At 34.0% G+C, this 24,582-nt stretch overlaps 1 protein-coding gene across 2 annotated transcripts in view; it reads left to right on the top strand.

Annotated features, from left to right (window-relative positions):
• The window catches only part of LOC136026667 (tRNA-dihydrouridine(47) synthase [NAD(P)(+)]-like), a 109,377-nt gene that overhangs the window by 56,800 nt on the left and 27,995 nt on the right, over positions 1-24,582 (top strand). For both annotated transcript variants that reach the window (XM_065703408.1, XM_065703409.1), the window contains exons 9-10: positions 13,435-13,594; positions 18,745-18,896. In XM_065703408.1, the coding sequence (XP_065559480.1) occupies positions 13,435-13,594; positions 18,745-18,896 (312 nt within the window). The remainder of the gene's footprint in view (positions 1-13,434; positions 13,595-18,744; positions 18,897-24,582) is intronic.

Here is a 24,582-nt window from a genome sequence, read left to right on the forward strand (position 1 = left end):
CCATTTTTATTATTATTATGGATAGAATCCACGTCGGAGGAAAATTTCTGGAACTTCTTTAGAAAAGCAGTCTTTAGAAAAGCAGTGTCAATAAAGACACAAATTTTATTATTAAGTCACTGTAAGTCAAATTTAGAGAAGTTTGCTTCATTTGTTTTGATAAAGAGGCTCCTGTCAGAATCTTAGAAACAGGTTAATGCTCGTTGGCTAGTGAGTAGTTCCTTTTCTTTTTAAGACCTTGGAAAAAGTAAGCAATTTAGCTGTTATCGAAGTTACATTAGTACAGTAGTATTTAGAATAAGCACATCCAGGCAAGCTGCCTTTTTCAAGAGCCTGTTTCCCTGTTTTTAAAGGAACTTTTGACTCGTGGAGGAAGCGCTCAGCTCTTGACAAATTATTTCAGATTTCAGGTCTCAACAAAGATACTCATCACTTAACAAAGCCACTAAAGAACTCAACAGTACTTCTAAACACTCAACAAACACAATTTGCTTGGCCATGCCTCAGCGTAGCCTATTACTTGAGCTAGTAGGTAACTTTACAAACCTTATGTGGAATAATATTCGTACATACTAAGAATATCTTTCAAACTCCGAAGTCAGCCAGTAAAAAGACGTTGAGAAGCATTAACCTAGAAAGAAAGTTGGCTTGAAGTACCCCTATGTAGAGTAACTACGGTCGCTCTAAGCTTAAAAAACTCAACGTCTCTCAAGCTCTCAAATCCCACTTCATCTAAGAGCATAGTTTTCTAGTGAAGAGGGATCAAACATGACTAAATCCTTGAGGATCCTGACTCTTGTCTATAACAATGGCTTATTTTTCCATTATTTCCAACGAATTTTCTCTTGTTTTCTTCTGGTTCAGCTGTAAAATCATTGGAGATTTGTAGCTATGTTTAGAGAATAGGAGAGAAAACAAATAAAGTAACTGGATAGGTTGACTTTTTTTAAATTTATTTTTTATTCCGGCTTAAAGAAAGCTTTTAGACATTGCAAAATACGAGACTAATATAATGCTAACATATGCATGTATGTATGTATGCATCAATTTATTGTCCATCATAAATTTAAAATACAATACTGATTGAGTATAAAGAAAGAAAAGGGAAATAAATATATAAATTGAGACAAATACAAACAAAACCAAAACTAATAAGAACTGACAGGGAAAAAAGAAGAAAAAAAAATACAAATAAGGGCAATTATATGTAAGACCAGATACATTATCAACGAAGGACAATTTCAGAGGTGCTTTCACCAATACTCTGCCTCCGATATCTCTCGTTTCTTTTCTGCACTGCGGACACTAGACTAGGTACTGCATACCGTGAGGATAGGGAACTGTTGATAGTCCAGAGAGGCTGCCGTAGCAAATATTTCGCATACTTGTAGAAACACTTCCGTATATCCCAAATATCTGAAGGAGTAAGAAGAGACCAAAATGGTGCAAGGGCGAGTAGATGCTGAACACCAAATGAATTATAAACGCTAGCTAAGATACGGCGGTTAAACTTAAACTTTAATGCAACTAGGTAACTATACCCATTCCTAGATTTTCTAGCAAAAAAAAACCTTTCAAAGGTTGACGCTTGGTGTGAAGATTTGACCCAATAAGTACCCAATAAGTAAACCAAGATAGGTCAGGTCACCTAACATGTTTAATAACATGTTCACCTAACTGAACATTTGTCGGGCAATCGGAACGGTGACTGAACACCAGGAATTACTCTCACTAGGAATTATATTCACCAGTCTTACTCTCATTAAATACATAATTTAGCACAATAATATAACATAATATAGCACATAACAAAATAACATAGCGTATTGTGGTATGTTTGCGTAAGCAAAATAATTAATTTAAGTTAATAAACCGATTCAACAGGTTAAATTATTAAATAAATAAATTAATGAATCAAATAAATTTGATCAAGTTAATTAAATAAATTATTAAATCTTTTAAGTAACTAATTAGGTAGCTTATAAAATAAATTAACGTAAATAGCATATAAAGTATAACATAATAGCATATAGCACATAATAAAAAATATAAAGTAACATGTTAGGACAATGTCATATAAAGCAGTAATAGCAACCTTTTTTGGACGGCTTATTCAAAATGACTATATAGAATTTTGTACGTTTAATAAGAGAAAGGAAAATTGTGCATTTTGTTTCATATATCCTAAGACCGTTAGACATTTATAATAAAAAAGCTATATGGACAAATTGCTTTAATACTACAGTTAACTTGAGATGTTACAGCTTGGATATGATTTTTGAGTTATTAGAATTTGTTTTATACAATACTTATATAAGATTTGGGGGTGATTTGTACAAGCAAATTGTGGGAATTCCCATGGGGGGGAATGCCAGCCCATTTATAGCTGACTTGTTTTCAAGTCAACTAGAATATAAATATATGATGGATAAGAATAATCCAATTAATTTAAAACATGCTTTGTCAAATAATAAAAGATATTTAGATGATATTTTGGTCTCAAATTGTAAGGATTTCATTGATATTTCTAAAAATATATATCCATCAGAGCTTATTCTTGAGCCTAGTCATGGCCCTGGTCATGAAGATCATTTCTTAGATTTAAATATTAATATTTGTGATAATAATAAATTAAGTTTTAAAATGTATAATAAAACGGATGATTTTGATTTTGAAGTGATTAGTTTCCCATTCCCTGAAAGTAATATACACTCAAATATCACATATTCAGCGTTTTTCTCACAGTTACTTCGTTATGCAAGGATTTGTAGTAATTATATTGATTTTAAAAATAGATGTAAAATCTTAAGCCAAAAATTGATATCAAGAGGTTTTTCTGCAAATAAATTAACTTGGCAATTTAAAAAATTTAGTTTTCATTATAACGAACTTTTAAATAAATATCAAAAGAATTATCTAGAAATACTTAAAGAAATTTTCAACTAATTTCGGAGGTTCGAGAAATGTTGTCGCAGCGCCATTTATTTTGAATTGTGTTTCTAATTGAGCGGATTTTCTTAAAAATTAGCCACATGGTAAAGATGAATTCTATAATTGTTTAGTTCATTCAGGTTTTTTGCAATGTGTTAATATTTGTGATTTGGTAAAATTTATAATATTTAGTTTACCTATTGTTGCTAAAAAGAGGGATATATTAACAGGATAAGTTTGTTTTGGTTTTACTTGGTTGTTTTACATTTGCTGTTTTTTTTTCATAGGCATGTATTTTGGGAGTGATACCTGACACGGGGATGCCATGGATATTCTGTGGTAGCCACAACACTGTGCTGGGTAGAGAATTTAGAGTGGCGAAACCCTATATAGGCCAGTGTATTCTCCTGATGAGCCCTTATGTTGGGTGTTGCCTCTGAATTATTTGTCTATATTATTTTTTCTATTGTTTGGTAAATGACGACTTATACTTATTGACGACATGACTGGCTGTCCATGGATTATTCTTTATGGTTGATTGTGTATGGCTATGCTGTTTGAACTATGTGATTGTATGGATGAGTACGTTTAAGGCCTCATTCAAGTGCTGGTCTATATTAATCACTAATTTAGGAAAACAGTCTTCCTTTTCTCCTTCTGTCTCTCTTTTTTTTGTGTGTTTGTGCTGTTGCATTGGTGATTTCTCTTTTCATGATATATATATATATATATATATATATATATATATATATATATATATATATATATATATATATATATATCATGAAAGATGCTTTTAAAGTGGAGAGGGCTTGAGGGGGGGGGGCAAAGCCAGGTATTGCTACTGGGTGCTGGAAACCTACTTACGTGTCTTCTCAGGATCTTCCATTTATCGGACAATATCCTTGAAAAAGCCCGGCAGTTTGTAAAGCATTGAGTCTCTTTGTTTTTCATCAAACAGCTATTTTATTATTTCAATTATCTAATTCGTGTTATTTATTCGATTTTATTTTGTTAATTAAAATCTAGAGTCATTTTTTCCTTGAAAGGGACCTTGATGTCCAGTTAATTTTGCTTCATCAACCTCCTAGTATCCTATTTCTTATGATATATAGAGAAGTGGGTGTTTTTGAGCAAATAAAGTGTGAAGTTGGACCGACCTTTAAGAAGAGGTAGGCCAACCTTTCAAAATTTCGCCTCATTCTCCTGGCTCTTGCTCGCCCTTGCTGAAGTATCTGCACTTCATTGAAAGAAAAACTAGGATATTTTCTGAACGATTATGACTTTGGTTCATATTTTTGGGCCGTATTTGGGAATTAAACAATAGATTCTGTATTTTCTCCTGTATTGGACCTGAGGTCTGGCACATTCCTCCCCTCTGCAACATACCTCTCATGGAAAATTCATGGAAAATTCCATCCCTTGAAAAATCTCCCTACGTGAAAAATGAGCAGTAAAAGGGAAATTAAGACAAATAAAAAGAATGAAGAAAAGAAGGGACTCCGGAATATTCTGCCTATGTTCTAAAATACGTGTATAAAATCAGGTGCAGAATCAACAGTTCATAATAACGAACTGTAAATAAAAGGTGACTTGGGAAAAAAAAACAGAACTCATAAAAAAGGAATACATCAAAGGAATTGGCTTTTTATGCTGATTCCAAAAAATATATATAGTTTACGAAATTTAATGTTACAGATCAAATACTACAAGCCGGGAAAATGTCTCTGATTTTTGAAAAATGGGGGAAACACCTCGAAAAAGGCAAGTGATGCTAATGAAAATAACCTCATTAGATTCAGCATATTAGAGAATCTTGTTGTGGAGGTTTCAAGCTCCTATCTGCAAAAATGTGAATTTTTTTTTCAGAAGATAGATCAGGGATGCGTGTTTATTGTTTCGTTTTTGTTTCGTTCTTTTCTCAAACAGCTCATTCAAACGAAATTAAAAGTGCTAGAGCCCGTTTAAAGTGACCAAAAAATGTGCCCAGAGAAAATGGATTTTTTTGCCATTTTGTGGCCTCAAAGTATGATTTAGTCCATGGAGAACCAATTTGTTATCGATCAAAAATTTTGAGATAACAAGTCGATTTAAAAGTATCAACCTTAGAAGCATTAACCTTAAAAGTATAACCTTTATCTTACTCTGCTATGTGAACTCCCAAAAACACGAAAAAAGATTTAAAATAAGATAAAAGTATAAAAAAATATGTAAACAATGGTCCAAATTTTTTAAGCAATTAAAGGTTGGAATTAAACAGAGTGAAATTGAGCTGATTTTATTGAAGTATTTGTTCTTCATTTACTGTAAAACTGGTATATTTTCTGAAACACTATTTTTATTTTTTGAAAAGCCTTTTTATATTATATATTGTTCCCTGTATGTAATGTAGATGTACAGCCTGTTTCGCTTTGCCGATCTCCTCATATCCTCGTTCTTATGAGATGTATGCAGCTGGGTATTAACTAAAACTGAAATTTCTGAGCGAGCAAAGGATGAAATATCACTAAGGTCAAAGCAGATTGACGAATCAGCCCTTCCATAGGAAACATTCCATTTTCAAGAGACAGGGGTGGGAACACTGTTTGAATCTGTTTGAATACCGTTTGCTTTGTTTAAAATCAGGGCTTCCACTCACCTGATCATAGATTGCAACTTCAAATCACAAATTTTTGTAGAAAACATTCCATTTTCAAGAGACAGGGGTGGGAACACTTTTTGAATCTGTTTGAATACCGTTTGCTTTGTTTAAAATCAGGGCTTCCACTCACCTGATCATAGATTGCAACTTCAAATCACAAATTTTTGTAGAAAACACTCCATTTTTCAAGAGACAGGGGGTGGGAATTACGTCTGAATCTGTTTGAATACCGTTTGCTTTGTTTAAAATCAGGGCTTCCACTCACCTGATCATAGATTGCAACTTCAAATCAACAAATTTTTGGTAGAAAACAATCCATTTTTCAAGAGACAGGGGGTGGGAACACCGTCTGAATCTATTTGAATACCGTTTGCTTTGTTTAAAATCAGGGCTTTCACTCACCTGATCATAGATTGCAACTTCAAATCACAAATTTTTGTAGAAAACCTTCCATTTTCAAGAGACAGGGGGTGGGAACACCGTCTGAATCTGTTTGAATACCGTTTGCTTTGTTTAAAATCAGGGCTTCCACTCACCTGATCATAGATTGCAACTTCAAATCACAAATTTTTGTAGAAAACATTCCATTTTTCAAGAGACAGGGGATGGGAACACCGTCTGAATCTGTTTGAATACTGTTTGCTTTGTTTAAAATCAGGGCTTCCACTCATTTGATCATAGAGTGCAATTTCAAATCATAAATTTTTGTAGAAAACATTCCATTTTTCAAGAGACAGGGGGTGGGAACACCGTCTGAATCTGTTTGAATACCGTTTGCTTTGTTTAAAATCAGGGCTTCCACTGATATGATCGCAGATTGTAAATTCAAATCCCAAATTTTTGTAGAAAACATTCCATTTTTCAAGAGACAGGGGGTGGGAACACCGTCTGAATCTGTTTGAATACCGTTTGCTTTGTTTAAAATCAGGGCTTCCACTCACCTGATCATAGATTGCAACTTCAAATCACAAATTTTTGTAGAAAACATTCCATTTTCAAGAGACAGGGGTGGGAACACTTTTTGAATCTGTTTGAATACCGTTTGCTTTGTTTAAAATCAAGGCTTCCACTCACCTGATCATAGATTGCAACTTCAAATCACAAATTTTTGTAGAAAACAATCTATTTTTCAAGAGACAGGGGATGGGAACACCGTCTGAATCTGTTTGAATACTGTTTGCTTTGTTTAAAATCAGGGCTTCCACTCATTTGATCATAGAGTGCAATTTCAAATCACAAATTTTTGTAGAAAACATTCCATTTTTCAAGAGACAGGGGGTGGGAACACCGTCTGAATCTGTTTGAATACCGTTTGCTTTGTTTAAAATCAGGGCTTCCACTGATATGATCGCAGATTGTAAATTCAAATCCCAAATTTTTGTAGAAAACATTCTATTTTTCAAGAGACAGGGGGTGGGAACACCGTCTGAATCTGTTTGAATACCGTTTGCTTTGTTTAAAATCAAGGCTTCAACTCACCTGATCATAGATTGCAACTTCAAATCACAATTTTTTGTAGAAAACAATCTATTTTTCAAGAGACAGGGGGTGGGAACACCGTCTGAATCTGTTTGAATACTGTTTGCTTTGTTTAAAATCAGGGCTTCCACTCATTTGATCATAGAGTGCAATTTCAAATCACAAATTTTTGTAGAAAACATTCCATTTTTCAAGAGACAGGGGGTGGGAACACCGTCTGAATCTGTTTGAATACCGTTTGCTTTGTTTAAAATCAGGGCTTCCACTCATATGATCACAGATTGTAAATTCAAATCCCAAATTTTTGTAGAAAACAATCCATTTTTCAAGAGACAGGGGGTGGGAACACCGTCTGAATCTATTTGAATACCGTTTGCTTTGTTTAAAATTAGGGCTTCCACTCACCTGATCATGGATTGCAACTTCAAATCACAAATTTTGTAGAAAACATTCCATTTTTCAAGAGACAGGAAGTGGGAACAATACCATTTGCTTTGTTTAAAATCAGGGCTTCCACTCACCTGATCATAGATTGCAACTTCAAATCACAATTTTTTGTAGAAAACAATCCATTTTTCAAGAGACAGGGGGTGGGAACACCGTCTGAATCTGTTTGAATACCGTTTGCTTTGTTTAAAATCAGGGCTTCCACTCACCTGATCATAGATTGCAACTTCAAATCACAAATTTTTGTAGAAAGAGACAGGGGGTGGAAACACCGTCTGAATCTGTTTGAATACCGTTTGCTTTGTTTAAAATCAGTGCTTCCACTCACACAGATTACAAATTAAAATCACAAATTTTTGTAGAAAACATTCCATTTTTCAAGAGACAGGGGTGGGAACACCGTCTGAATCTGTTTGAATACCGTTTGCTTTGTTTAAAATCAGGGCTTCCACTCACCTGATCATAGATTGCAACTTCAAATCACAAATTTTTGTAGAAAACAATCTATTTTTCAAGAGACAGGGGGTGGGAACACCGTCTGAATCTGTTTGAATACTGTTTGCTTTGTTTAAAATCAGGTCTTCCACTCATTTGATCATAGAGTGCAATTTCAAATCACAAATTTTTGTAGAAAACATTCCATTTTTCAAGAGACAGGGGTTGGGAACACCGTCTGAATCTGTTTGAATACCGTTTGCTTTGTTTAAAATCAGGGCTTCCACTCATCTGATCATAGATTGCAACTTCAAATCACAAATTTTTGTAGAAAGAGACAGGGGGTGGAAACACCGTCTGAATCTGTTTGAATACCGTTTGCTTTGTTTAAAATCAGGGCTTCCACTCACCTGATCATAGATTGCAACTTCAAATCACAAATTTTTGTAGAAAACAATCTATTTTTCAAGAGACAGGGGGTGGGAACACCGTCTGAATCTGTTTGAATACTGTTTGCTTTGTTTAAAATCAGGGCTTCCACTCATTTGATCATAGAGTGCAATTTCAAATCACAAATTTTTGTAGAAAACATTCCATTTTTCAAGAGACAGGGGTTGGGAACACCGTCTGAATCTGTTTGAATACCGTTTGCTTTGTTTAAAATCAGGGCTTCCACTCATCTGATCATAGATTGCAACTTCAAATCACAAATTTTTGTAGAAAGAGACAGGGGGTGGAAACACCGTCTGAATCTGTTTGAATACCGTTTGCTTTGTTTAAAATCAGTGCTTCCACTCACACAGATTACAAATTAAAATCACAAATTTTTGTAGAAAACATTCCATTTTTCAAGAGACAGGGGTGGGAACACCGTCTGAATCTGTTTGAATACCGTTTGCTTTGTTTAAAATCAGGGCTTCCACTCACCTGATCATAGATTGCAACTTCAAATCACAAATTTTTGTAGAAAACAATCTATTTTTCAAGAGACAGGGGGTGGGAACACCGTCTGAATCTGTTTGAATACTGTTTGCTTTGTTTAAAATCAGGTCTTCCACTCATTTGATCATAGAGTGCAATTTCAAATCACAAATTTTTGTAGAAAACATTCCATTTTTCAAGAGACAGGGATTGGGAACACCGTCTGAATCTGTTTGAATACCGTTTGCTTTGTTTAAAATCAGGGCTTCCACTCATCTGATCATAGATTGCAACTTCAAATCACAAATTTTTGTAGAAAGAGACAGGGGGTGGAAACACCGTCTGAATCTGTTTGAATACCGTTTGCTTTGTTTAAAATCAGTGCTTCCACTCACACAGATTACAAATTAAAATCACAAATTTTTGTAGAAAACATTCCATTTTTCAAGAGACAGGGGTGGGAACACCGTCTGAATCTGTTTGAATACCGTTTGCTTTGTTTAAAATCAGGGCTTCCACTCACCTGATCATAGATTGCAACTTCTAATCACAAATTTTTGTAGAAAACAATCTATTTTTCAAGAGACAGGGGGTGGGAACACCGTCTGAATCTGTTTGAATACTGTTTGCTTTGTTTAAAATCAGGTCTTCCACTCATTTGATCATAGAGTGCAATTTCAAATCACAAATTTTTGTAGAAAACATTCCATTTTTCAAGAGACAGGGGTTGGGAACACCGTCTGAATCTGTTTGAATACCGTTTGCTTTGTTTAAAATCAGGGCTTCCACTCATATGATCACAGATTGTAAATTCAAATCCCAAATTTTTGTAGAAAACATTCCATTTTTCAAGAGACAGGGGGTGGGAACACCGTTTGAATATGTTTGAATACCGTTTGCTTTGTTTAAAATTAGGGCTTCCACTCACTTGATCATGGATTGCAACTTCAAATCACAAATTTTGTAGAAAACATTCCATTTTTCAAGAGACAGGGAGTGGGAACAATACCATTTGCTTTGTTTAAAATCAGGGCTTCCACTCACCTGATCGTAGATTGCAACTTCAAATCACAATTTTTTGTAGAAAACAATCCATTTTTCAAGAGACAGGGGGTGGGAACACCGTCTAAATCTGTTTGAATACCGTTTGCTTTGTTTAAAATCAGGGCTTCCACTCACCTGATCATAGATTGCAACTTCAAATCACAAATTTTTGTAGAAATCATTCCATTTTTCAAGAGACATGGGTGGGAACACCGTCTGAATCTGTTTGAATACCGTTTGCTTTGTTTATTATCAGGGCTTCCACTCACCTGATCATAGATTGCAACTTCAAATCGCAAATTTTTGTAGAAAACAATCCATTTTTCAAGAGACAGGGGGTGGGAACACCGTCTGAATCTGTTTGAATACCGTTTGCTTTGTTTAAAATCAGGGCTTCCACTCACCTGATCATAGATTGCAACTTCAAATCACAAATTTTTGTAGAAAACATTCCATTTTTCAAGAGACAGGGGGTGGGAACACCGTTTGAATCTGTTTGAATACCGTTTGCTTTGTTTAAAATCAGGGCTTCCACTCACCTGATCATAGATTGCAACTTCAAATCGCAAATTTTTGTAGAAAACATTCCATTTTTCAAGAGACAGGGGTTGGGAACACCGTCTGAATATGTTTGAATACCGTTTGCTTTGTTTAAAATCAGGGCTTCCACTCACCTGATCATAGATTGCAACTTCAAATCACAAATTTTTGTAGAAAACATTCCATTTTTCAAGAGACAGGGAGTGGGAACAATACCATTTGCTTTGTTTAAAATCAGGGCTTCCACTCACCTGATCATAGATTGCAACTTCAAATCACAATTTTTTGTAGAAAACAATCCATTTTTCAAGAGACAGGGGGTGGGAACACCGTCTAAATCTGTTTGAATACCGTTTGCTTTGTTTAATCAGGGCTTCCACTCACCTGATCATTGATTGGAACTTCAAATCACAATTTTTTGTAGAAAACATTCCATTTTTCAAGAGACAGGGGTGGGAACACCGTCTGGATCTGTTTGGATACCGTTTGCTTTGTTTAAAATCAGGGCTTCCACTCACCTGATCATAGATTGCAACTTTAAATCACAAATTTTTGTAGAAAGAGACAGGGGGTGGAAACACCGTCTGAATCTGTTTGAATACCGTTTGCTTTGTTTAAAATCAGTGCTTCCACTCACACAGATTACAAATTAAAATTACAAATTTTTGTAGAAAACATTCCATTTTTCAAGAGACAGGGGTGGGAACACCGTCTGAATCTGTTTGAATACCGTTTGCTTTGTTTAAAATCAGGGCTTCCACTCACCTGATCATACATTGCAACTTCAAATCACAAATTTTTGTAGAAAACAATCTATTTTTCAAGAGACAGGGGGTGGGAACACCGTCTGAATCTGTTTGAATACTGTTTGCTTTGTTTAAAATCAGGGTTTCCACTCATTTGATCATAGAGTGCAATTTCAAATCACAAATTTTTGTAGAAAACATTCCATTTTTCAAGAGACAGGGGGTGGGAACACTGTCTGAATCTGTTTGAATACCGTTTGCTTTGTTTAAAATCAGGGCTTCCACTCATATGATCACAGATTGTAAATTCAAATCCCAAATTTTTGTAGAAAACATTCCATTTTTCAAGAGACAGGGGGTGGGAACACCGTTTGAATATGTTTGTATACCGTTTGCTTTGTTTAAAGTCAGGGCTTCCACTCACCTGATCATGGATTGCAACTTCAAATCACAAATTTTGTAGAAAACATTCCATTTTTCAAGAGACAGGGAGTGGGAACAATACCATTTGCTTTGTTTAAAATCAGGGCTTCCACTCACCTGATCATAGATTGCAACTTCAAATCATAATTTTTTGTAGAAAACAATCCATTTTTCAAGAGACAGGGGGTGGGAACACCGTCTAAATCTGTTTGAATACCGTTTGCTTTGTTTAAAATCAGGGCTTCCACTCACCTGATCATAGATTGCAACTTCAAATCACAAATTTTTGTAGAAAACATTCCATTTTTCAAGAGACAGGGGTGGGAACACCGTCTGAATCTGTTTGAATACCGTTTGCTTTGTTTAAAATCAGGGCTTCCACTCACCTGATCATAGATTGCAACTTTAAATCACAAATTTTTGTAGAAAGAGACAGGGGGTGGAAACACCATCTGAATCTGTTTGAATACCGTTTGCTTTGTTTAAAATCAGGGCTTCCACTCATACAATCCCAGATTGCAAATTAAAATCACAAATTTTTGTTGAAAACATTCCATTTTTCAAGAGACAGGGGTGGGAACACCGCTTAAATCTGTTTGAATACCGTTTGCTTTGTTTAAAATCAGGGCTTCCACTCACCTGATCATAGAGTGCAATTTCAAATCACAAATTTTTGTAGAAAACATTCCATTTTTCAAGAGACAGGGGGTGGGAACACCGTCTGAATCTGTTTGAATACCGTTTGCTTTGTTTAAAATCAGGGCTTCCACTCATATGATCACAGATTGTAAATTCAAATCCCAAATTTTTTTAGAAAACATTCCATTTTTCAAGAGACAGGGGGTGGGAACACCGTTTGAATATGTTTGAATACCGTTTGCTTTGTTTAAAATCAGGGCTTCCACTCACCTGATCATAGATTGCAACTTCAAATCACAATTTTTTGCAGAAAACAATCCATTTTTCAAGAGACAGGGGGTGGGAACACCGTCTAAATCTGTTTGAATACCGTTTGCTTTGTTTAAAATCAGGGCTTCCACTCACCTGATCATAGATTGCAACTTCAAATCACAAATTTTTGTAGAAAACATTCCATTTTCAAGAGACAGGGGTGGGAACACCGTCTGAATCTGTTTGAATACCGTTTCCTTTGTTTAAAATCAGGGCTTCACTCATATGATCACAGATTGCAAATTGAAATCGCAGATTTTTCCAGAAAGCACTCCAAGAGACAGGGTTGGGAATACCGTTTGAATGCCTTGGATATATTCAGTGGCACATTGCCAAAATTGGTGATTAAATAAAGAATTTGTAAAATAAGTGTTTTATCATTTTTTTTTTTTGAATTGGACGGTGCTGAAAACATTGTAAAAATGGGGACAGTAAACGACAAATAATGCACCAAACATGGCTGATACTACAATCGAAGTGTTTACCCATCAATGATTAAAATACTTAAAATGGCTTACTTCTATTTCTTTTTTAGTTTATGAAAATATGCTGTCATCTAGTGTTTCTGTTCAGTATTACCTGTTCAGAAGTTAATTATTTTTCTTGCCTATCATAATAAATTCCAATGTGAGTTTTCCTAATTTTTATTCAAGGTAGTTTAAATAGCAAGTGCTTAAACTAAAACCACTTATGCAAAATTTACAATTACGAACAGTAAAAGTATATGATTGAAGCTTTTTTTTTTTTTTTTTTTACAGAAATTGGCGGGAATTAGCGATATTGTTAGTTAGAATCATCCCTTTGTTGTCTTTTAAAACCAACATTAACATAGTGTCCATATTTGCTTAAATAATATTCTTTGTATTTATATTTCAGGTTCATGGAAGAAGCCGAGAGCAGAGATATACTAAGTTAGCAGATTGGGATTATATAGAAGAATGTGCCAAAGTGGCTAATCCAATTCCTTTATTTGGCAATGGCGATGTATTATCATATGAAGATTACAATGCTGGACTAAGCAGTGGCAATGTTTCTGGTACGTTCTAGCCTCTATAAAATTATCGATGTCCTTTCAGCTCATTTGTTTCTACTAAACCATGGTTGCCAGAATCACGGGTTTACCATTTTGCTAGTTTTGCAATCAGCAGAACCTGACTTAACTACTACTAACATTAGTATTGGTCACACTAATCAAAAAACAAAATAGGTTCTAAGATAATTAAGCAAAGGTCTGTATTTAGAGGCTGAGGGGGGGGGGGTTTCACTTGTTAACACTGCTAACATCAAACCGTTCAGTATGTTCCAGAGGGAGGGGACGGTAGAAACGCTCCTATTTGTAAACCTTAATTAGTCTTGTGATATTATTTTTCTACTGGTATTTTCTGACATTGTAGATGTTCTGACAAATAAAAAAAAATGAAATATTGTTCCAGATAGAATCGTTTTTATTAAAGTGCGTATCACTTATTTCTAGTGTTATTCAACAAAAGACGTGAAACAGAATATACAGGCTTGTTCACGCGAACTGTATCCGCTTAAATTGCTCCACATTCGTGATCAGGATTCACCATCGCTGCAAGATTTCACGAGGTCCAGGCATCTGGGATTTAGTTCTATAACTTACCAGTGAAGGTCTCTCTGTAAAGAAGAATTTATTTCCATTACAAGTTAAATATTTTATTTTTTTATGTGGAATTATGTCGTATTTTTTCTGAGTTCCTTTTATTGCTCGTTGGTGTACCAACCATGACCTTTGTGAAGCTTCCTTTGTTTCTTCGTGTAGTAGTATTTCTTTTGGGATGCCTTGGATGCCTTGGATGCCTTGGCTTTATTTTTTGTCTTTATTATTCTTGGAGTTATGACAGCTCGGGGTGCCCTTGTAAATAATTAAAATGACCCCAGTATAGTGCGTAGTTGTCCTATTTCCTTATTTTTATTGTTGTTTTTTTCTGAAAGTCTGGCAATTGTATTTCGTTTTTCTTGTTCCTTTTTCTTTCTTTCCTTTTTCTGTGCCATAAAAACTACACGTTTTGAATTTCAATTTTTAAGTTTCGCAATATCCAACTTTTATACAGGGCTTTTGCCACAGTCAGGATTAATATGGACACTCCTAGGATAAAATATGAAACAGCTTAATCTAACTGAAATATCTTCATCTCATCATACAACCCTATTAGAAAAAAAAATGCCAACAAACAGGAAAAATAAAACAATACAGAACCGAACAGCTTAGCAGATGTCAGAAGTCGTGTACTGGCAACTAAAGACGTAAAAGAGGACCGTATCATGCTAAAACTAAATCATATTTATGGGACTCGCAAAGAGACCCATAAATAGCTATATAAAGCTGAATAGGCTTTGGCAAACAGTCTCCACGAAGTTTAAAAGCTCTGACATTCAAAAAAAAAGGATTTTTGGCCCTTGACAAAAATTTTCTCACTTTGTCAATTACTGCCAAACTGATAACGGAAGACGTAAAAAAGAAACAACTGATGCAATAATTAGGTCATTATTGGTTAGCAAACATATATAGAACCACTGTTAAACGCTGGCTCCCCACAGCTTAGTAGTTGATTAAATAAATAAAAAAAAACAAGTTTTTTAAATGAAAGTAAGGAGCGACATTAAAACTTAAAACGAACAGAAATTACTCCGTATATGAAAAGGGCTTTTCCTCCTCAACGCCCCGCTCTTTACGCTATAGTTTGACTCTTTCTCTTAACTCTACTTTTTAAAACAGTAAAACACTTTAGCGTAAAGAGCGGGGCGTTGAGGAGGAAAAGCCCTTTTCATATACGGAGTAATTTCTGTTCGTTTTAAGTTTTAATGTCGCTCCTTACTTTCATTTAAAAAACTTGTTTTTTTTTTATTTAATTTCTGGACGTTTTTTAATTCATGCATGTTTTGATCTTGGCTCTCCGCACATAAATAATTAAAACGAAATTTGCATATTAATTTTCTTTTTGGCTAAATGGCTTTCTCATAGTTGTAATCGGAAGATTTTGAGAAAAAAGGAGAGAGGGAGGAAGCCTAGTTGCCCTCCGATTTTTTGATTACTTAAAAAGGCAACTAGAACCTTTAATTGTTTTACGAACATTTTCATTAGTAAAAAATATGCGTATTTTACGAATTAACTTACGTAACGAACTTCTATATTCGTATATTTTTATTGCGCATGTGAGGGAGTTCACCCGTCGTCGATGCCTCGCTCTTTACACTAAAGCTTAAATTCTGTCCCAATTCCTTAAGAATGACCCTTGAATCACAAAGGCCGTAGAATAAATAGTTGAAATTACTAAAAATACTTTAGCGTAAAGAGCGAGGTATTACGAAGAGGTAAACCCCTCATATGCGCAATAATTTCTGCTCGTTTTAGGTTTTAATGCTGCTCCTGACTTTCAGTAGAAAAAAGCTTCTCATATTTATTTTTTCATTGTTTTTTTAAATAATGCAAAAAAATCCTGCGCCCCCTTCATTGAAAGTCTCTTCCCCCGTGAGAAGTTTTTCCATGGAAAGATCCTCCCACGTAACCCCCCCACCTCAACTCTCCCTCCCAAACCAAAAAAATTATTAGGTTTTTCGAATATGGTGAATAAAATGGCTATCTCAGAATTTTGATCCGGTGACTTTGGGGAAAAATGAGCGTGGGAGGGGGCCTAGGTGCCCTCCAATTTTTTTGGTCCCTTAAAAAGGGCACTAGAGCTTTTAATTTCCTTTGGAATGAGCCCTCCCGCGACATTCTAGGACCACTGGGTCGATACGATCACCCCTGGGAAAAAACAAAACAAAAACAAATAAACACGCATCCGTGATTTGTCTTCTGGCAAAAAAAATGCGAAATTCCACATTTTTGTAGATAAGAGCTTGAAACTTCTACAATATGGTTCTCTGATACGCTGAATCTGATGGTGTGATTTTCGTTAAGATTGTATGACTTTTAGGGGGTGTTTTCCCCTATTTTCTAAAATGAGGCAAATTTTCTCAGGCTCGTAACTTTTGATAGGTAAGACTAATCTTGATGAAAGTTATATATTTTAAATCAGCATTAAAATGTGATTTTTTAAATGTAACTATTGGTATCAAAATTCCATTTTTTAGAGTTTCGGTTATTAATGAGCCGGGTCGCTCCTTACTACAGTTCGTTACCTCCAACTGCTTGATGGTAAAAGGGAATATGTGCCATATTGGTCAGACTTTCCTAAATTGCCAGTTTTTGTCATACTGGCAATGTAAGACGTAAAACAGAGACATTTAACTATATGATTTGATTATAACTGATTGGCAGACAATGACTGATAGGTTGGACTCGTGCAAAAAAAAAAGAAGATTTCGTTAACCTCTACATGTAGATCTATAAATGGGAAATCTAAGTTTCTAGATTTGTATGTAGCGGTCATGAAAACAAGAAACCAAGTGTGATTTCTGAGCGTAAAATTCATCATCACAGAGAATGTTTTGTACTAATAGCGACATTTTCAGCATTAAATAGGTTTAAGTACAAACTAAGTGATGGGTGCGATTCCTTGTGATGAAAATAAAGTAAAATTAGATAAGATATATCTCTAAAATATAAACATAATATAAAATAAGTCAGCAACAATAAGCTCACATGTGAAGGAAAGAAAAATTAACTTTAATACCATCTCTCCTGTAAGGTTCCTTGGCTAAGGAAGAAAAATTACCAACAAAGAGAGAGTGGAATATACAGAATCTGTTAATATATTAAATACAAAGGAAATACAAATTCCATTTATTCACCTCAAAAATCTCCCAAAAATACAGGCTAGGCACGATAATATCACATTAATTCGTAACTTCAAATAGACACCAAATCCAAACCATAATCACCAACTCCAGGGGATAGGATAAAAACGCAATTGTTAGCTAGATATGCCCTAACCTTCTTTTTGAAGATGCCAAACGAGTGGCAGCTTTGTGAAGACTCTCTAAGAGTTATCCTCAGACCTCATAGATGAGGTCTTAGGATCTTAAAATTGTTGGAAGCGCAAAGTGATCAGCTGATTGGTCAGAAATAAAAGATATATTTAAACCATGCAACTGTTGAAAAGTGAAAGAAGCCCAGGATAGAAAATAAAGACAACTCAAGTCAAGGGCTTAAGCGAAAAATGGCTAATTTCTTTAATAGTAATTCATGGCTTACAGTATGGCCTTGACAGTGGTTTCAGTGACGAGGGAAAGTTAGATTATTCAAAGATAAGACAACATGAATCACAAGACTGAACTAAGCTGTACAAAAAGGGCTCTAAGAATTGACACTGGAAATATGCTTTCTAGCTTCCTAAGGATTCCGAAACTCCTGGAGCCTTTCACCTTAGTGTGGTCACTATGATACTTAAATGAAAGGTTTTCGTTAATGAAGATGTCAAGGAATCGAGTGTTACGGTCCTTAGGTTTATTTGGAGAGCCTTTTGATACATATGTCTGCCTTTCTTTTTTCTTGCTTTCTTTATTTTTCCAGCCATTAAAATACACGTTACGAATTTTAACTTTGGCTTACATCCAGTTATGGTTAGTTAGACCGGGTATAAAGAGTTGATAGGACCACTGGGAATGTTAAGTAACTTCTTTTGCATAAGTTTTGATCTGAGTTGTTTTTTAAAATCTTTTAATTTCTCTTCGTACACAATAAAAGAGGGGAAATTCAGATGACATTTATTTAATCAATTTATTTAATAGTTTTATTATTAATTTATAATTTTGTTACAATTAAATTTATTTTACATATGAAAATATATATTACATATTTGCAATAATTAAATAATTAATTAACTTATATAAACATATTACATATATAATAATTACATATAATAATTTTATTACAATTTATTTAAATAATCAATCAGTATATTTAAAAATTATGATTCTCAGTTAAGCTTTTCTTTCACCGAATTGAGATCATAATTGGATTTTTGTCGTGTTCACTGACCTCCTTCAGTTATTTTTCAAGAGTTTTCCTTTTCACAGGCTAAATATTCTTTTTTTTTCTTCATAATTAGAGAGATTCAATCATTGTTCGGAAAATCCCATTTTCTTGCTCTTTGGTATTTCATTATCCAGAAGCTATGTCAAGCTTCGTTTGTTTGTCTAGTATCTTAGTAGCCTTTTTCAGTCAGAAATAATAAATATATGTCTTGATTTTTGCCAATTATCTCTTTATTATTCTAGGAGTTATGATGGCTCGCGGTGCCCTAATTAAGCCCTGGATATTCCAAGAAATCAAAGAACAGCGTCATATTGATATGCCTGCACAAGAGAGATTGGATATTTTAAAAGACTATGCAAATTATGGATTGGAGCATTGGGGCAGTGATTCTCAAGTAGGTATACAAAAAAAAAGAAACGAGAAAAAAAAAAAAAAATCTAGTGCAGGTACAGTGATGTATCTGTGCAAGAGAGATCAGCTAAAATAAAAGACTGTGCAGATAGTGGATTGGAATATTGGTGCAGTGTTACCAAATAAATAACAAAAGATAAAACAAATATGTTGTCAAAATCCAAGTTAAGAAACAAATTAATTGTTTCGAAAAATGTAACAGTAAAATAGAAACAAAAAATTCATAAAAAATAGAAATTTAAAATTTTTGGAAATTTTTGGAAAAGAGGCTTCAGACGTAAAATCAAATCTTGCAATGAAACTCGAGAAAAGATGTGAATACTTGAGTTGAACTCAAGACATGAAAATGTTGAAAAAATGCTAGGGTACGATTTTCATTGATTTTTGAGAAGGGTCTTTCAACTATGACAATTTTGATGGTGATTGTTTTTTCAAATCGATACCATTTATGAGAGATTTTCTATTTCTTTCTAAATTAATTATAAATTTCTTTTTCTGATAATGGAATATGATTAAATTGCATCTGGGTAAGGGTAACCATTTGTGAATAAGTTTCATTTGGTAAATCTGTTCGTCCTTAACAATCTTTTCGTAAACACATTTTATATGTTTTCTGGAAGTATAGACTATTGTTTTCTATTTTGTCTAATTTAGTTATTCATTCAAAGATATTACAAAAAAAAAAAAAATGGAGAATGTAATTTGTAATTGCTGTATGATACAAAGCAGTCTCTTTGATATAATTTACCAGCTTTCTTTGTTATAGATTAAAACGATTTTATCACTATTACCTTCTTCTTGAAATTTGATCTCGATTTGAATCTAAAGAGACATCTGCGGGTGAATTCTTGAGTGAATAATGAGGTGAATTCTGAATTTTTTTAAGATTAGTTTGAATTTAGAAAAATTATGCTAAATATTTTGGACGGGCAAATTCATGAGTCCCAATTCTGACAAATGGAAAGTGTTGCTGTCATGCCTAAAAGTCTTATCTGATGTCTTCAAAATTTTGGGATACTTGCCAAAAGTTGTTTTCTAAGCTGTTCTCAGGGAAAGGATCTGCTGGACGTAATTGATCAGGAGAATTGAAGCGTGGTTGTAAATGCATTGTCCTACGAGCAAAGCCGTATACAAGGTGGGTTGGGGTCGTCAGCGGTGTTCGATGCATGGTTGATATCCAAAATTGGAAGTGCCGATTAGACCAGGTAAGCCCTCCCCCCTAAAATTCAGTTCATGGGCGTCTATGGGGGGGGGGTGTTTGATACGACCTCCCTGAAGTCTTTGTCCAACTCGTAAAAAAGTAAAAAAAATGCATATAAACAAAGTTTCGATGGGTTTTGGAATGTTACCTCCCCTCCCCCCTCGAACAAACATTTTTAATACGCCCTGTCCCGCTAATATTCTCTTTATGGGTAGCCTATTAATCGGTTTCGGATGTGTTAAAATGTTGGGAATGGCCTTAAGGTGGGACAGCAACAGAGGATTTATTTATAGAAAGGTAGGTTAATTATTATCGCTTCTCGTAGTAACGACTATAAGAAGTAGGTCATAAATTTAACTGAAAACTCAGAATTTAAATATTTAAATAAAAAATCAAATAGAAGATGAAATCTGCTGCGGTAAGTCAAAAGGCGGTATGGTGCAAAACCAAAATTTTCCGGAAAACCGAAATAGAAAGAGAAAAAAAAAAACTACGGTAAAACTCAAAAATGCTTCTTTTTTTACTTTTATTAATAAGGAGCTGTGTTTAAAAGGAAGATTTTCTTGGACATCCAAGATACAATTGAAATTATTTAATATCAGAAGCTCTGATTTTTACTATTTCTGTAAGCAAGAAAAGGGGACTCGACGTATTTTGCAAAAAGAGGAGCTTCTAAAAATCTTAATGACCAAAAAACATTGGAGAAAACCATATGGATTAATCGATAGTTCTGGCTTGGGGTAGGACATAATTCCCCCAAAAAACATTTTTTGACGTTAAATAAATGTTTTTTGGCGAAAAACGTCTCATAAGAAGATAAGATAAGGTTTATTCAATTTGCAATAAAAATACAGCAAATACACGGTACTAATCTCCATAAAGACTCCTTTGCCTGTAAAGGAGGGGGAAGACATATGAGTGACTTAATTGCTAACTCAGAGAGAAAAAATTGAAAAAAAGATGGTTATAAAGATTAAACCATCACTCAGCAAGAAAAAAATTGAATCAAAGAAACGAAAGAAAACAAACATCTAAAAAGGCAAAAAAAAACTACAATTTTTTTGAACAAGCATAAAGAGTGGTACCTTTGCGTTGATTCAGGTATCGTTTTTTATAATGACTACACCGTTAAAGGAGTGAAGTCTGGCAGGACGGAGGGAGTAAAAGGAATTTAATATGATTTGTATTACTAAGATGATAATTAATTTGGTCATAGGTAAATGACGGCGGGACATTTAGGGACGGAGGGTGCTCACCATGAAGGTGAAAAAAAGTAAAACATGCACACGAAAGAACACATTGTGATAATAGATGAAATAAAGGCATAGCTTCAGAACGATTTGTTACCTTAATGAAGTTTCTAAGCTATATTACAAATCTTAAAAAGCGGTTTTAAAAAAGAAGAAGTTGACATCCATTCTATTGGACATTAAGAAACTTATGATTGGATCAAGTAGAGAAAAAGGGTTTTCAAAATTGGTCCAGGTCATTTTGAATGACCGTCAGGACCGTGTCCAGTTGGGGGGGGGGGTGTTTAGGGGTTTGAAACCCCTCTTTCACCCGAAATTTTTGTCTTACTGGTGAAAACGTAACAAAATTAAATATAAACAATTTTGTATGTGTTTTTTAAATTATTTTTGTAGCCCTCCTCCTGAAACAAATCCTTTTGTTACCTCCCCCTCCACCTGATAAAAACCTTAATCACGGCCCTGATGATCATAGGTAAAATTTATTCTATTTCCTGTCCAAAATATCAAATGTTCTTCATTGTTTTTTTTTTGTTTTTTTTTTTTAATCTAAACCTTATGACTTTGTAAACCGTATTTTTTTTTCTACCTTTACTTGAAACTAATTGAAACCGTCTTATTTAACCGAGATATTCTTAAGATGTCACTTGAGAGAGGTAAAATTTTACACAAGAAAGAGGAAGCACGTTCAGAAACTAACTAAAATTTAAGGAATTATTTATTTCTTTGTCAAGCAAAAATAAAGCTTTTTGAAAAAAATTTAGAGGATAATTTCATTCTGCTTGAAAAATATCAGCTTTCTTTTATTGTTCTTAATCCTCTCAGTCTGAACTGTTCTGTGGTTGTTTAAGCGTTCATTGAAATTGTTAACCAGATAGCTTATATTATTTACTAGACTCACTTTTAGAGTCCCTCTAGAATCCACTTGAAGTTTCTTGCAGTACATTTTAGGGGCAAATTAGGGGAAAATTTTGCACTTTTTCTTTAGAAGTACTTGAAATCAATGTGGAAGGAACTACAGTGAAGATTTGGTGAATTATGGGGGGAGGGAGTGAAGTCTCAGATGTGACCAAGTTGTTTTAATGTTTACCTGGAATTAATTAAAACTATCTTACGTAACTGAAATTTTCATAAGGTGCCACAAAAGAGAGGTAAAATTTTTACACAAGAAAAACAAAACATGCTGAAAAATCAAATCAATTTATAAAAATGTAAGCATTTCATTGTCGAACAAAAATAAAATGCCATGAAAAGAGGTCAAATTTTACACAAGAAAAACGAAATATGTTGAAAAACCCACTGAGTTTGAAGAATGAATGTATTTAAGTGTCTAACAAAATTAAATTCCATGGAAAAATGTCAAATTTTATACAAGAAAAATGAAATACGTTGAGAAACCAACTGAATTTTAAGAATAAAAGTATTTCAGTGTCAAACAAAAATAAAATGCGATGGAAAGAATGTCAAATTTTACACAAGAAAAACAAAATATGTTGAAAAATCAACTGTTTTTAAGAATTTATGTATTTCAGTGTCTAACAAAAATACAATGACATATAAAAGTGTCAAAATTTTACAGGAGAAAAACAAAATATATTGAAAAACCAACTGAATTTTTAGAATATACGTATTTCAGTGTCGAACAAAAATAAAATGCCATGAAAAAAAATTCCAATTTTACACTAGTTGAAAAAATCAATTGAATTTAAAGAATATAAATATTTCAACGTCGAAAAAAAAATACCACGAAAAAACCTTAAAGGATAAAATTCATTCTGTTTGCTGTGTGTGAAATATCGAATTTCTTTTATTGTTCTTCCTTGTTCCCAATCTAAACTGTTCTGGCCTTGGATAAGCATTCTTCGAGACTGCAGGCCGGATGGTTTCTATCATTTAGTAGACTCCCTCTTAGACATGTCATTTTTTCTCCTTAGAAAACAATGGAATTAATCGCTTAGGAATTATCTTTTTCTCTTATGTTGATGTTTGTTTTAAATGATGATGGACTTTCCCAGCACTCCCAATCAAATCAAGATTGGAAACTTGAAGACTACTCTATATACAAGGAGCGGGATTGCTTTTTTATATCTGGTGCATGATTGGTGATTTCTCGTTTCAAGTCTTGTCACCAATTAAATTTTTATGAAAACCTTAATTGTATGAAGTATTTAATGATTAATTTATGCATTATTTGACGATATGTTCGTATAGCTAAAAAGCTAAAGCGCAAAGATACATGAAAACAATTCTTTTTTGATTGAAAGTAGGCTTTAAAACGTTCAGTGGAAATACACTAATTTAGAAATAAGGGACACCGAGTGTTGTGTAGGGCAGTTCTCCCTAGGGTTTGAAACACACTTTTTTGTGTTTTCGTTAAAATGCTGAAAAAATGCCCCCCCCCCTCCTCCACCCTAGATGAAAAAAATATATATATTTTCTTTTCTAAAACGACGAAAAAATAGATCCTTGCCCCCATCCTCCTAAATTTTCGTGATTTGCCGCCACTCAACACCTATTTGCAAAAGAAACAGAATATTTGACGATTTTGTTGTTCTGGTGGTTAAGAATTAGGATGAATCGTAGTGAGGTAGCTCGAAGTTCCTGCATTACTGTATAAGAAGCGTGATTTGCGTCGAATTCGGTTTGCCATTAATGGTTTGTTTAATCTTGCCGTTTTTTTTTTGTTTTTTTTTTGTTTTGTTTTTTTTAGCATAAGCGAGGTATAGAAAAGTAGCGAGTCATTTCTAAACGCTTTTATTCAACTTCGTCTGTCGGGTCATCAAGATTTTAATCTTTTACATCGGATCGTATTCCGATGTAATGTTTTATAGCTATTAAAGGATCTATACTATAATCTACCATTCAATTTGAGCATGAAGTTCCAAAGACATGAAAAAAATGAAGATAAAAACAGTTTTTGCCCTGTGGACGCCAATTGCGACCTTTTAGGTCGTTTAAATATCATAATGTTTTTTTGTTTTTTTTAAGGCAGTACCACATTTCTCTCAGTGTTGTCACAACAAACCGTGAAAAGAAATAAGCAACACAGCTCGTTAAACTTGACAACACTTTTTGTCCGTAAAAACTAGAACACTAAAAATCTGTTTATTCCCAACAAAACTAAACCTTCAAGGAAAACTACGTCTTCTAAAGCTTTATTTTACCATTCTATATTACCGACGTTTTTACTGGCTTTTTGCTAGTGACAACGACTGAACAAA

This window comes from Artemia franciscana, chromosome 4 (genome assembly GCF_032884065.1).
Source record: "Artemia franciscana chromosome 4, ASM3288406v1, whole genome shotgun sequence".
NCBI lineage: Eukaryota > Metazoa > Arthropoda > Branchiopoda > Anostraca > Artemiidae > Artemia > Artemia franciscana.